The 14,702-nt window shown below is 42.9% G+C and overlaps 1 protein-coding gene across 1 annotated transcript; it reads right to left on the reverse strand.

Moving 5' to 3' along the window:
* Nucleotides 1-1,692: 1,692 nt before the first annotated feature.
* On the reverse strand, nucleotides 1,693-12,976 carry lhx3 (LIM homeobox 3). Its single transcript, XM_063211321.1, has 6 exons — nucleotides 12,880-12,976; nucleotides 9,631-9,802; nucleotides 9,053-9,255; nucleotides 7,149-7,300; nucleotides 5,386-5,557; nucleotides 1,693-2,126 (listed from the first exon to the last, which is right to left on the reverse strand). The coding sequence occupies exons 1-6, from the start codon at nucleotides 12,974-12,976 to the stop codon at nucleotides 1,693-1,695; spliced, it is 1,230 nt and encodes a 409-aa protein (XP_063067391.1).
* Nucleotides 12,977-14,702: the final 1,726 nt, after the last annotated feature.

Genomic DNA, 14,702 nt, shown 5'->3' on the forward strand with positions numbered 1-14,702 from the left:
AACTGGGAACTGTCACTCTCCTGTCCCCTGCATGTGATCTATGTGAAGTATAGACTGATTGACTGTTTGTGATGTTTGGGATATTTTTTCCCCCCAAAGATTTGAAACATAAAGTAGGGCAAACACATAAAAATGAACATAAAGACAAAAGGGTTCCACAGGCATCTTGGTAACTGTCTAAAACATGTCTGTAAAAACATGTTTCTCCTTTACGCAGCTGGTGCTCTGCAGTAAGTACTTTGTCCATGTGCCAGCAGAGGAACTCCTCTTGGGCGGTTCCTTTGAACGCATGAAGGCGAGCGTGTGGGTAGGAAGGAAGTCTGGCCCAGACAAGTCATTCCTTCACCAGCAGATGGCAAAACCCCAGCTTCAGAGAGTAAAAAAAACAAGAACACCAAACTGAAAATGTGTGCCAAACTTCCACAAGAAGAACAGCGGATTTCTATTAGCCAATTTTTATTAGCATAATCACCCAGGTAAATGTACCGAAATCACCATCATAAATGTCAAGTTGTGAGAAGGAACATACTACTTTTGAGCATTTAGCTGTTTTATGACGATAATTTAAATCGGACGAGAGCCCTCCAGAGATTACAGTACCAAACCATCTCACTTTAGCAACTGAGCTGAGAACAGAGCATAACTCACTCTACAGCAGTACTTATGATGCTAAAGTAGAGTGATATATAGATTATTGTGAGTACAAAGATGCACTCTTTCTCCTGACAAAAGCCAGTCTATTACTGTTGGCAAAATGTGATGACCTGAATGAATAAGAACCCTCACATATTTTGGGCACAGACATGACCTATTTATGGGACACCTGTGGTGTAATGGTTAAGAAGGTGGACTTAAGATCAGTAGGTTATTGGTTTGAATCCAACCCTTTCCTCTCCCTACACCTTCATCCATGGCTGAAGTGCCCTTGAGCAAGGCACCTAACCCAACACTGCTCCAGGGACTGTAACCAATATATCCTTAAATAACTGTAAGTTGCGTTGCATAAAAGCATCAGTTAAGTGTAATGTAATATGACAGTTTTTACTCTCTGAAGCCTAGGGTGCCCACTGCTGGTGAGTGTGGACCTAGTGGGTGTGGGCGTGGAAATGAGCCATGTTTGGGACCGCTGTATCTTTGGAGTGAGGAGTCTGCACACTTTGAATCCTTTTTTTCTCAGATTTTTTATTCCATGACAGGATTTCGACAATTGTCTTCGTTTCGACTTTTGTCTTCATCATCTGCCATGGAATGAAAAAAAATATACTTCTCACTCCAAACTTACAGTCAGCCTTTGTCCTGCACATTTTCCTGGGGATGTGCACAATCTCCACCCTCAACTGGGACTGCTGTATCTCCATTTTCATGGGGACATTTGACCTTGATTCTCCTTCACCCGTTCTCCAGTTCAGTTCTGCAGAACCAGTACTCTTTAACTTCCTCATGTCCGTCTGACCAGTCCATGCAGATGGTGAGAATGCGGGAGACAACATTAGCCACAGCAAAATGGCTGACAGAGAGCGAGTGAGCGAGCTCCAGTTGTTCAGTTGTTCAGTGTATGGATTCTGTTGTTAGAAGTTCTGTCTCCTTTGTTCTTTTGGAGTTTCTGAGGAGAACCTCAGTTACAGACACACACTTCCCCACTTCCGTCCCATCCCCCGCCTTCCCATTCCATCCCCTCCAGTCATCATCCAATCAGAACTGTGCATGGTCCACCTCATCCAACCAGGAAGCAGGGCTGGCTGGGAAGTCCGGGTACCCACCGCTGCTGCCCGTCGACAGGTCAGAACTGGGGCCGTTAGCTCCACCCAGCAGCCGGCTACCCGGTCCGCCCATGCCCCCTGGCGCCCCCTGGCCCACCATGGGCAGGCCGGAGTCGGGGTACACGAGGCCCGAGATGAGGGCCTGGTGGCGGGGCAGGGCCTGAAGCGAGCTTGGGGACTGGGGCAGGCCGTAGGGGCTCCCGGAGCGGATGTCGTGGTAGGGCTCCTGGGACTGGATCACTCCTCCATGCTCCAGGGGGAAGGAGCCCGGGTGCGGCCCGGCAGGGCGACCCATGGCCGGGGACGCCTCGCTCAGGCTGCCGTAGAGCCCGTTGGAGTGGCTGAGGTCGGACATCGGAGGCTCGTCTGTGGAGAGACACACAAGGTGGAAACCAGAGACAGGAGGATGAGACAGGTGAGCGGGTGAAACAGCTTGAGCAGGTGAAAAGTTGAACAGCGTGACAGACAAACCTGCACGCTCACGGTTCATTAGCTTGGAGTAAAAGGTAAAGCGGTCATGTCAAGGTCAAGATCATGAGGTCAACCTCGTTGATCAGTCACACAACCTTCTATCTTCCAGCTACTGTATATAACAGAAACTTTCTCATTTGTCTTTCATTTGCTGATGTACTGTACATTGTTCTCACCTCTCTCTCTCTCTCTCTCTCTCTCTCTCTCTCTCTCTCTCTCTCTCTCTCTCTCTCTCTCTCTCTGTATCAGCCTCTCTCCCTCTCTATTTGTGGGCTCTTTGTGTGACACTGTATAAATTAAATTTATAATACAAAAACTAAAATTCTACATTGAACAGAGATACACTGTGTGAGATAAATAACCAAACCAAAACAACCTTTCTGAACACAGGACTGGGGAATCTCATTTGCTGCAAAACTTCCACTCACTAGACAGGGGATTAAGATATAATGACAACATATACGTCGGTAGGCTTCTTTTTAATCCCAAGTGGCAACTTGTATGAGAACATCCCTTTAGTATGTATCAGTTATGTTTCAAGCTACATCATTCACAACACACAGTTGGTCCGGTCATTCACCATGAAGCAGAGAAGTCTCAAGTCTACCACAAAGACATATAATATTCCGGTAACACTTTATTTTAGGGATACATCTATTAGCACGAATACATACAATGTCCCTGTATAAGTAACTTGTAAGGCATGTACAAAGCAAAATCAAACATTTGTTAGGCATGTATTAGCAAATGTCTTGTTCATGCAAAATAAGGGATTTATTACCAATTTAACCTTAGTAAGGACCTAGTAGGCCTTAGCGTTTGCTTAGTACATGCCTTACAAGTTACTTATGCAGGCATTAACATTGTATGTATTAGTGCTAATAGATGTATCCCTAAAATAAAGTGTTACCAATATTCCTCTAAATAGCAAGGCAACAAGAGGACTGAAAAGGTGGCCTGGTGTGAACCTGAGTCCAGCCGACTGAAGACAGATGAAATGTAAAAATTGGCTTCAGTCAATGTCTGCTTTTACTGGATGATGTTTGGGAAGTTAAGAAAAAAACATTATGCAGTGAAATGCATCTGAGACAGGAAGTGTGAGGGATTTTTGAATGGCGGGCCTAAATGCTCTCTACATTTAAGACGTGTCTGAATTTTCATTGGACTCTGCATTATATAGCTGCTGGCAAATAGTCTCAGCAAACAGCATGCTGCTTCAGACATTGGCAGCCATCATCCACCCTGTGTGTGTGTGTGTGTGTGTGTGTGTGTGTGTGTGTGTGTGTGTGTGTGTGTGTGTGTGTGTGTGTGCGTGTGTGTGTGTGTGTGTGTGTGTGTGTGTGTGTGTGTGTGTGTGTGTGTGTGTGTGTGTGTGTGTGTGTGTGTGTGTGTGTACTTCAAATGTGTGGGTGTGCATGTTGGTGTTGTGTATGGGGACATTAAGTATGTGTAGTGTATGTGTCAGTGTTTGTGTGTGTGTGTCTGTGTGTGTGTGTGTGTGTGTGTGTGTGTGTGTGTGTGTGTGTGTGTGTGTGTGTGTGTGTGTGTGTGTGTGTGTGTGTGTGTGTGTGTGTCTGTGTCTGTGTGTCTGTGTGTGTGTGTGTGTGTGTGTGTGTTTTGTGTGTGGTTGTGTGTGTGTGTGCGTGCGCGCACATGCGTGAGACGATCATGAAACATCAGCAGATTGCAAAACTGACAGCACTGTTAACCACAGAATGTGTGCGCGTGTGACAAAAATAAAAAGCTGTGCATATAAACTCCAGCCAATCCTTCCGAATGGACTGCTGCCTCAACACTAGCTCAAAGTACTTAATTTTTTTTGGCCTTCGTTTTCTGTTGCATGCACAGTTTTGCAAACAGATATAACTGGGAGACTGACTGACTGCCTGTGAGGATTTCAAAGCTCATCTGCAGATACTGTCTGTCAGAGGTGGTTCCTGGATCAGTTGGGGCTCTGGGCAAAAAATCAAAGGAATGAATGTTTGAATCCAATCACCATAATTGTAGTGTGTGCTGTTGTTTACTATCTAATGGTTTACAGCTCCAAGTGGCAACCTGGGGTCTGTTTCTCGGTTCTTGTCGTTGCTAACCGTCTTACGACCGTCTCACCATTCCCTTGGATTTAGTGGTGAGCGCCGCTGTCGAGAGAGAGTTGAGTCGCTCTTACGAAGGACGTTGCTACCGTCGTTAGCAAAGACGCTTTCGAGATACGGACCCCTGCTCAGCCCAGTGCCAAGGCACGCATCTGTGTGCATCTGCAGTCTAACTGGCATGCCATGAGCAGATACTGGATCAGCAGCAGGCTTCCCTAAGCCTTACATATCAGAGTGTAGTCGTTGTTACATGGGTCATTGGTGGGTCTTTTTTTGGTAGCAGACATCAGATGGTGACCACAGCTAATGTCCATACGTAAATGACTTGTTAATTAACATACAAGAAATACATATGCTTCCTAGATAATCCAATAATAATTAAAATAAACATTCCATCAATAGCCTACAAGAGTGACTGCTGGTAGCTGTTCTTGCACCACCCTGATGTCTGCAACTAAAAAAATGCCAAGGGCCCATATTTGTTGTTGAATATACTTAGATAATAAATAATGGATATGCAATGTATCCCAATGCAAAAGCACAATACACTGCCTGTGGTGATATTATCACCTCACCCCCTACCACCAAACTATCTCCTGAGGTGATACAGGCATTATGCAACACTTTAACATGTCGTATGATATGATGCAGGCCTATAATATCCTTTCACAGCGATCTGCTGCTGGGAGTGTGAAAGATGTGCATGCTGTGCCACAGCAATGCTTCTTGCCGTGTTCTCTGAATTATTCTTTTGTCTTTGTTGTGAATACACGGTGAAGCACCATCTGGACAGTGCAGTACAGTAAATCAAAGCTCTTGATCAGGTTATTGGACTGTCTAAAAATATTTATTTTCAAGAACTGGAATTCTTGACAACTGGGGCCTATTCTTGGATGTTTCCTGTGAGTGTATGGGTGTGTGCGTGTGTGCCTGTGTGTGTGTGCGTGTGTGTGTGTGTGTGTGTGTGTGTGTGTGTGTGTGTGTGTGTGTGTGTGTGAGTGTATGGGTGTGTGCCTGTATGTGTGCCTGTGTGTGTTTTATTGTGTGTCGTGTGTGTTTACCTGTGAATGAGACGTCTGCGTCGCTGTCTAGTCCCTCCTCCTGAATGCTGTCCTTGTCAGATTTGGAGCTGCCGCGCGAGCGCTTCATGTTCCTGAAGTACTGACCCCAGCGCTGCCGACCCGCATCCTTCTTCAAGCGCTTCTCCTTTGCACGCCGGTTCTGAAACCACACCTGAGGACGGACACACACACACACACACACATTCACACACACGGTTTATTGTTTTATTCAGGAGGACGACAATTAAAATGCAACACTGCATCCAAAATATAACGCAGACAATGAATCTCTCTTAGGAAGAGGCAATAAAGGTTCATCTTATCTTATCAAAAATAGATGCAAAAAGTATCTTGTAAGCCCAACTATGATGTACAACCACAGACAATTTAATATTTCTGTCATTCTTGTGAATATAGTAGTAAACTATCATAATGCAGCTTACATCAAACAACAAATAAAAACAAAATATTTATAATATAAGACCCCTGGATGTAATAACATAATAGTCCCATACATCTCATTTACAGCATAGGCTATAGGTCTATGACATACTGTAAATTAGGGGGATGGGTGGTTGGGGGTGGGATGCACAAACGAGAAACCAAAACTCCAATCACAGTTTTTGAGATGTCGCAAATGGGAAAACATACTTTAAAGATGTTTTTTTCTGTTTTAATCAGGCTACGAATGGCAATGCTATAAATTGCCATCAGTTATCTATAGGGCTGATCAAGCACTAGCCATTATTTGTAAACTAAATGACAATTTGTGGGATCAATTAACATTCGACATAAAAATTACATGCATATTTACAATTCAATTAATAATGTAAGATGGTATTAGCTAATGCAAATTTAGTTATTAGTAATTGAATTATCGAAATTATCCTCTTTTCCACCAATCCCCGAATAGTCCCCCAAAACCATTCTATATTTCAGAGGCAGTATAAAATAACGCTATGAAGATATTAATTTTCAAGGACTGTCATGAGACCGGGTCATATCTTTTTTTCTGGCCAAGTGGGAGATTGAAACAGTGGGATGGACCACTACGGCAGGCCGCAGAGATTTATCGCAGGCGTAATTAACTCGGAGACAGCTACAAGTTGTCCTTAACCCGCGGAGCAGACGGGTTACACTCTCTGCTCCATTCTCTCCTGAAGTCTACAACCAATTTCACCGACGACTACGCGCTTTGACGCTCTATAAATTCGTGCAATTAGTTTTTGAAAATGGTCGACAATAATCCAAGGCATGGTTTGAGGTGTTACACAAGTTGGTGTCATCACTGGATGCAAGCTGGCTTTTTCTCTGGGAACAACCAAGTAAGATTGTAGGCTAAGCGCTTTAAATGGCACCGTGGTGAACGTAATGCCGTCTTTAGGCCTGTTTTATAATTATATGCAGTGTAAGATGCAACCCTGTGACCCGTCCCCATATTCAGTGAATAATGGACATTTCAAGTAGCCACAGTGCCTACTTTAAGTGTCCTAGCAAATTCATAAAAAGCAATATATATGACCAGAGCCAACCTGAGCAAGGCTCTCTCACAGACAATATGCAAGGCTCCCCTTTTAGTATTGTTAACGAGGGTGCCCTCGGCGCTCTCGGTTCTGGTGGCTAGACTTCATTTGACTCCATCTCGCCGTAAATTAAAACCATTCACGGAACACCTCTCACCCCCGCGCGCTTTAGAGCCTCCACCTTTTTGCCAGCAGTGCAGAAACGGGAGGTGTCCTTCTGGGACAAAATGCGTTTCTCACCTGCACCACTCGCATATCCAAGCCCGTTTCTGATGACAGCTGCTCCCGCACGTGTCTCGCTGGTTTGGGTGAGTTATTGTAGGCGTTTTTCAACGTCTCTAGTTGTTTGGCCGTGATGGTGGTGCGAGGCCTTTTCGCTGTGGAATCGGCTTCTGCAAAATAAGCACAATATCAGTCAGACAAGTGCCCACACACCGCGTAAAAAATTGACACGGTGGACAACTACATTGGACAAAAATCCATTGTTCCATGTGGTAAACAGATGCTTTAAAGCTGCAAATAAACATAAGAATGATGAGCCATTTTCACCTAAATGTTGTGGTATTCAGTCTAGGCTTCTCGATGAAATAGGCTAATTTTCAAAACAACATCGCATCATTTTTCGTAGGAGTAGGTGACCATTATGATGACAATCAATTACTTTAAGATTAGCAAACTAACACATTTTCGTCGCCAAAACAAAACGTTAGCTAAAGAAAGCCTCCTCTACATTGCCCAAGGCTAAGTCATGTAAAAACCCAGTTACTGGGTCTTCCATAGCTTAGCATCTGTTCGGCTACAATGAATCTCTTGTCAGGAAGGTACAGGTAACCGTTCTATAGATTACGTTGCTCCAAATATCCAAATAAACAAGCTTGAACTACTAACATTTGCAGTGAAAAAATAATAATTTCCCTATGATTTAAAACGCTCACGAGCCCATTAACCAAACCTAACCTGTTTGCTAACCAAAATACACTACCCCCGTGCGCCCCATCAAGTAAATCAAATCTGAATTTTAAGATCATTTTTTTTATTAATAATGAATAATATTTAAATGTATTAATTATGCACAGTTACTTCATAGGCTACCCCTTGACACACTGATGTTGAAATTGCAAATCTAAATGGTCCTGACGCAAAGCCTGTATTGGTTTAATTGCAATTACGCAAATGCTATTAGTCACACACACACACACACACACACACACACACACACACACACACACACACACACACACACACACACACACACACACACACACACACACACACACACACACACACACGGGGAATTGAAGCTCGCTTGGACAGGCGCACATTTTTACGCATTGGAGACCTAAGCCTCTCCCTCTTCCTCGCCCTTCAGCCCTTGATGTGGCAGACAGTAAGCCCGCCTCTGCATCACATCAAGGTTCGGGGATGTGGATGACCGTTTGGACAGGTTGTTGCGACTAGGCTGGCCATGAAGGATGAACGTCTCCATATTAGCGAGGCAGGTATCGATCAGGGGCCAGGCCCAAGCGCAATTAGCTCAGGTGGGTCAGATGTTTATGGATGACCTCATGCCCGCGGAGATTAAGTTCACAGTTAAAAGCAGCCGTTCAGCGAGAGGTCACTGATTTAAAGGGATAAAATCATTTGGCGACTTTGATAAAGCGCTTCGCGGAAAAGGGGCTGGGGACTGGCATCAATTTTGTGGATTCACGAATTAACAGGCCTCTATTGTGCAAGGAAAGCGGGAGGGCCTGCACCTGTTTTCAGCAGTTTTCAGGGTCATTTCATTTAGCCACCCTGTGTCCAATCCCATTGCCATTTAATAAAGGCAAGTGCAATAATAGTGAAATTAAAAAGCCAGAGAATACTTATCATTCTTAAAATATGACCAATTTAAAAATACAGAACACTTTATTATTTAGCTGTATTAGGAAATACATGACAGTGTTTTTTCTCTAAAATGAAACTAAGTTCATTGTGGAAGCTTTGGTTGTTGAAACAAAAAAGGAAAACATTTTCAGAGATTAACATTTTTCCATAAAGTCAAGTTGTTTTCTTGTGCCATGATTTATTAATCACCCTCCACGACATTGGTGAGCCAACTGACAAACAAAAGGTGTGGGTGGGAGCCGTACCTATATCCTCACCTCTCTGCTTGGCGGTTTCGTAGTCTACTTTGCACACGAGTCTGCTATCCTCCATCAGGTAGTACTCGTCCCCTGTCGCCAGCTGCCGTTTGCACACGATGCAGGCGAAGCAGTGCAGGTGATAGACGAAGTCTTGCGCCCGGCGCACCACCTGCGTCGGCGGGATACCCTGCTGGCACGCTGCGCACTTGGTGCCAAACCTCCTTTGGGAAGCAACGAGGGTTGATAGATGTCAATAAAGGCGATTAGGTTTCAGCAGGCCCTCAAAGAATAACTTGGGCCCCTAGGCTATCTCTTTGCACACAGACAACATTGTACTCAAGTAGCCCTGTTTCAGGTAATATTGTAATATTCGGTGATATTCTAGTGTAATATTCACCTGGACATGAAATATCTAAGCATGCGTAATAGTGATGGAAACAACAATAATACGACAGTGTCATTCTTGTCAGTCACCATCACTATTACGCATGTTATAATTATTTTTAATCCATATAACTGACTATCAATGGTGCCAGTGACAACACAAGACTGGACTATCTACTGGCAGAGTGAAAATATTATTTTAGGGAACGCACTTGAAGAAGTCCTCCTTGCAGTAGACGCTGTCGCCCCGGCTGAAGCACTTGTCGGCCAGCGGGGACTGGCAGTCGCTGCACTTGAGGCACTTGCTGTGCCAGTGTCGGTCCAGCACCTTCAGGATGAAGCGGTCTACTATGTGCTGGTTGCATCCCGCACACACAGGGATCTCTGCAAAGAGAAAAGCCTCATCAAATAACATGCACACCCGGGCATTTTTCTAGAAATAAAAATGACATCTTCGTTCAGAATAGAAACAACATAGTAGGCCTATTGCCATAGAATTATCACAATACCTAACCCAGTATTTTCTTAAAAAAGGATAGAATAGAATGCATGAAACATTAATGGGCCTTATTACTGTTAAAAGGATCATAAGTAGATTTCAGACCAGAAATGATTTTTTTCCTAGTACACAACGCCCGAGGAAGACAAGATAGTTTATGTACAAAAAAAGAATTCACTTATTCCCCCATCGTAATCCTAAAATTATGAAAAGAAAAAAAAATCCACGGTTGGATTGTCAATACAGCCATCGGCTATAATGTGTGCAGAGTTAAATCTGAATGAAAAGAAGTGAAAAAAGTGGAATGATAATATGAAAGATCAGGGAGAGAATACAAAGGAGAGAAGAAAGGATCATTCGATTTTTGTTAGGCTATATATTTTACGGTGGGTACAGTTTAATAAAGCAATAGACTAATGATATCAAAAACATGTGCACTCTTTTCTTGTGTTAGTGGTTTTCGTTTTCGTTATTCTGTTATCAAGTGTTCAGTCCTGTGAACGAATTCCTCTCATTTTTCCCACAGGATCTGCATACGGATAGGCATGGAATAGGACTGCATCCACCCCACCAACGACGACAGGTCATCTGACATAAGCCTGATCCATCCAGGGGCTAAACACGATTTAGACACGGCAGGTGCGAGATCACAAACACTGGTAGGCCAGACCTCCACCCCCTATCCTACTACAACTACCGTCATTTAAAACCCTCAAACACATGCTAATCTCCAACACCGCTCTACCAAAGGCAACTACAGGAAAAGCTGTCAAATTCCGTTTTTGGACTTCAGCGTAAACCTACACAGCTTGTAGGCTTATAATAATAATAATAATATTAATAATAATAATAATAATAATAATAATAATAATAATAATAATAATTACATTGTAATTACAATCATGTATTCCTCAAAATGTGTACATCCTGGATTGACATAGGCTGTGCATTCAAAATCAGGCGTAATAGCTGTGTTTGTGCGTTCTGGCGCAATTTACAGGAGGGGCCATAAAAGTTGTGCACTTGCAGTAGTCAGCACACTGCATAACAAATAGCTACACTTCCCCAAAGCAAATCCGTGATCTAAAACAGCATCACAGTTACAAACATACAAGCCACAGGCCACCGCCAAAGAGAGAAAGGAACATGGAGAGGTGGAGAGGCACTGTGAGACGTCAAGCACAGGTCAAAGTCAGCCATGAAGGTTTGTGTGCCTGCTGTGGGTCGTAAAATGCTACATGCCTTATTCCACATGCAGCCTGTATGCCAGTGACAGTAGGGGAGTTACAACGCCCACATATCTAAAATGACATATTGTCAGCCACGAATAATCAGTCTATCTGGCAAGCACAAGACGGATTTGATTGTTGTTGTTTTTTTCCTCCAAAAGAGTGTAATAAAAGAAATATTATATTGTGAAGAAACATCATTGTAATGATATCACATCTAAAATATGAACTCTGTTAAATATAAAATAAATGTATTACAAGTTTTTGTTTGGATTTTTATTAAATCTAATGCAGTTTTATTTTTCAAGGTGCATTTCATCCTATTTATTCTCAGATTACAACAGAGCTCTCTCAAACTTCCAGCTGACATCAAAAGGATTTTAAATCAGCTTTGATTCTTGCACAAACAAACTGGCATCTCGCAAATGCAAGGAGTCGATAACCGTCCAACTGTGTTGATTACCAAAAGCATAAACAAACAACTGTAAATATCACTGGACGACTGCATGCGCACGTAAATACGACTCAAGATATCATCATTCTATTGCATAATTAACCAATAAATGCCGGCACTTCACATTTCATCCAACGAAGGAGTCGCGTTTCTATTGTTGTTGCGGGGTCGTTTTAAATAAAATATGAATCGCTGCATCGCTTTTCTGGCACAACTTGGGGGCTGTCCGCCTCCGCCTAGCTGCTTAAGGCACCGGGGCCAGGTGTACCGAAAAGCCTATCATTTATTCAAGGGGCTCGGGATTACTGGGAGCTTTTTATGACACACACACACACACATAGGCCTACACACGGAGAAAATAGGTTAACGTGTTCTCTGAGATAAGCAGGTATTTATTGTGTATATAAAAATAACAACAGCAGCCTTCACAGAACTGGACATACTGTAGCCTATGTGTGCGTAATGCTTGCCGAGTCCAAGTGCATTGAGTTTGAATAACAACATTATAAAAGTGGGCTTTGCATTCTTACTGTAACTTAAGCCATCAACTTAAAGCCAGCATTAGCTATCTCTTGATCATTTTGGCATCATGCCACATACGGTCAAAGTTCGAATGCAGGCTATATTCATGTAAATAAAACAACTGTCAAAAAGTGGGTTTTGTGATATGATTCCTCTGGTACTGCCCCTCGCACAATGCAAAAGACAGACAAAAAGGGTAAAAAGAAATGCTTTAAAAACAACGAAACGAACGAAAAAATAGAATTGTGCTTCGCAGGGAGGCAAAGATAAGACATATGCCAATTGGTAAATTCACCGCCTGGTGCAGTAATCCGGGGCCTACAGATTCCGCTCTAATCCAGAGGATAACAGCGGTGCTGGGTATTACAGCAAAGAAATCTGAAAAGGGAATTGTCCTCTGGCTGGATCACTCAAGAATAGTAGGTTCACAGACTGCCAGTCGGCTGCAGAAGAACTACCAGGAGCATTGGATGAAAGAAATTATGAAATTGCAATAGGATATAGCCTAACTTTTTCATTTAGCCATACAAAAGTAGCCATTTTTAAAATGTAGCACATATGACAACGTGGAAGAAAGTTATATCGTTTAAACAACATGGCATCCTTAGATGAGCATCATCGGCAGGCCAAAGGGATGCCAGGTCTTAATGTAACAAAATGACACAGTAAGCAAGCGGTTAGGAGAATTACGCAGGAAAGCCAACCTTGTCACAACAACAACATCCCATGCACCTAGCATGCCCTGGATAAACTATACCTTTGCGTAGCTCCTCGCTTTGTGTCAGTAGGGCAAAAAGCATCTCCGTGTTACTGGGTGCGTCTTTTGGAGAGGTCCTCTCGTTATGGCCATCCATCGCTCATTTCCCGACAACAAACAACCCACTAAAAACAACCCCTGCGCGGTTGTATTCAGGTATTCCGAATAGCTTTCAACGAATGTAAACGAAACTGTGCGTAAAAGCTAGTGTGGGCCGTATGCAGAGCCATGCGCTCCCTGTGCGTGTAAGTGTAGCCTACTACGTTAGTGGGAGAGATGTGAGATGGATTACACCGTCCTGTTTCCCCAATGACTGCTCTGCTGCAACAGAACGGAGAAGATTATCACCTCATCGAGCAGAGGGGGAAGAGGCACAAGTGCTCCTTTGGAAAAATAAGGAAAGTCACCAACGTAAATTCAGGATGTTAAAACTCCACATTAGGCCTACCTTTACTTATTATAATACCACTGTTCTCGATGTAATACCATTTCCTGTCACCTATTTCAGTGCCGTAGAGTAAAATAAAATCGAAACTGCCCCAAGTAGCCCATTTGTTATCCACAAGGCATGTATAAATAGCGGATACATATCCAGGGGAAGAGTATGTCGATGCGTAAAGATAGTTTGGGAGAAAGTGGTGCCACCATTTACAGGACAAGTGAAAAGGTTTTGATGAAACAATTATTTAAAATAAAAAGGCTCTCTTTGATTACTTGTGAAATGTGTAATAGGCCATTCCAACGAAAAACAAATTAGAACATTATTTAGCCCGAGGCATTTTCCCAATTACAGGCTATTATTTACTATATTACGAAATAACTCCATAGGCTACATGGACCTTTTACGGTATATTATATCACATTATGCCTATATTATATTATATTATATTATATTATATTATATTATATTATATTATATTATATTATATTATATTATATTGTATTATATTATATTATAAGGGTGTTGATTAGGCCTAATTGTTAGACAGGATCAACCTGCTGTCATCATGGCCACGGCCTAGTTATTTTTAATTTCACTATCAACAACGTTCTCATGACAAGCTCACTGAACATCAGCCATTTGATTTTTTTTTCTTTAGCGAACATCAGTAGACTAGGCCTATTCTTCCACCAGGAATCAATTCCACATAGCAACAGACCAGCAGACCGAGAAATAAAATATCGTGACATCATCAGTATGAATATCATTATGACATTTCTTTCCCAGCTAGTTCAGTTTCATACACTCATAAGCCTCTCTCTCTCTCTCTCTCTCTCTCTCTCTCTCTCTCTCTCTCTCTCTCTCTCTCTGTCTCTCTCTCTCTCTCTGGCGAACACACACACACACACACACACACACACACACACACACACACACACACACACACACACACACACACACACACACACACACACACACACACACACACACACACTACACTTGGCGTGTGCCTTCAGAAAGACAACTGTTTGCTTTGGGAAGAATTGGCCGTTCAATAAAATGTTGATCGAGTCAACACCCAGATGAATTTTTATTGACAGTGATCTCCAGCGCAAAAGAGCGCCTGGGGAAATCAAGGCTAGTGCCACCGCCGCCCAGAGCCCTTGATGAATTCAAAATCAATGCCCCATTTGCCTGTATTTTCAGAGTATATGAAACGCATTTTGGTGAAAGGTGCGGGATGCATCAATGTTCCCCCTCTTACTTCTATGCTTTATAATATTTTTATGTGTTATTGATCGTCCGCTTTAGAGGGGTGGGCCGACAGTAATGGCCCGGCATGAGCTATGCTTGCATCAGATGGAGCTATAAGCGTGGGAAA

Source organism: Engraulis encrasicolus, chromosome 11 (assembly GCF_034702125.1).
Source record: "Engraulis encrasicolus isolate BLACKSEA-1 chromosome 11, IST_EnEncr_1.0, whole genome shotgun sequence".
Taxonomy (NCBI): Eukaryota; Metazoa; Chordata; class Actinopteri; order Clupeiformes; family Engraulidae; genus Engraulis; species Engraulis encrasicolus.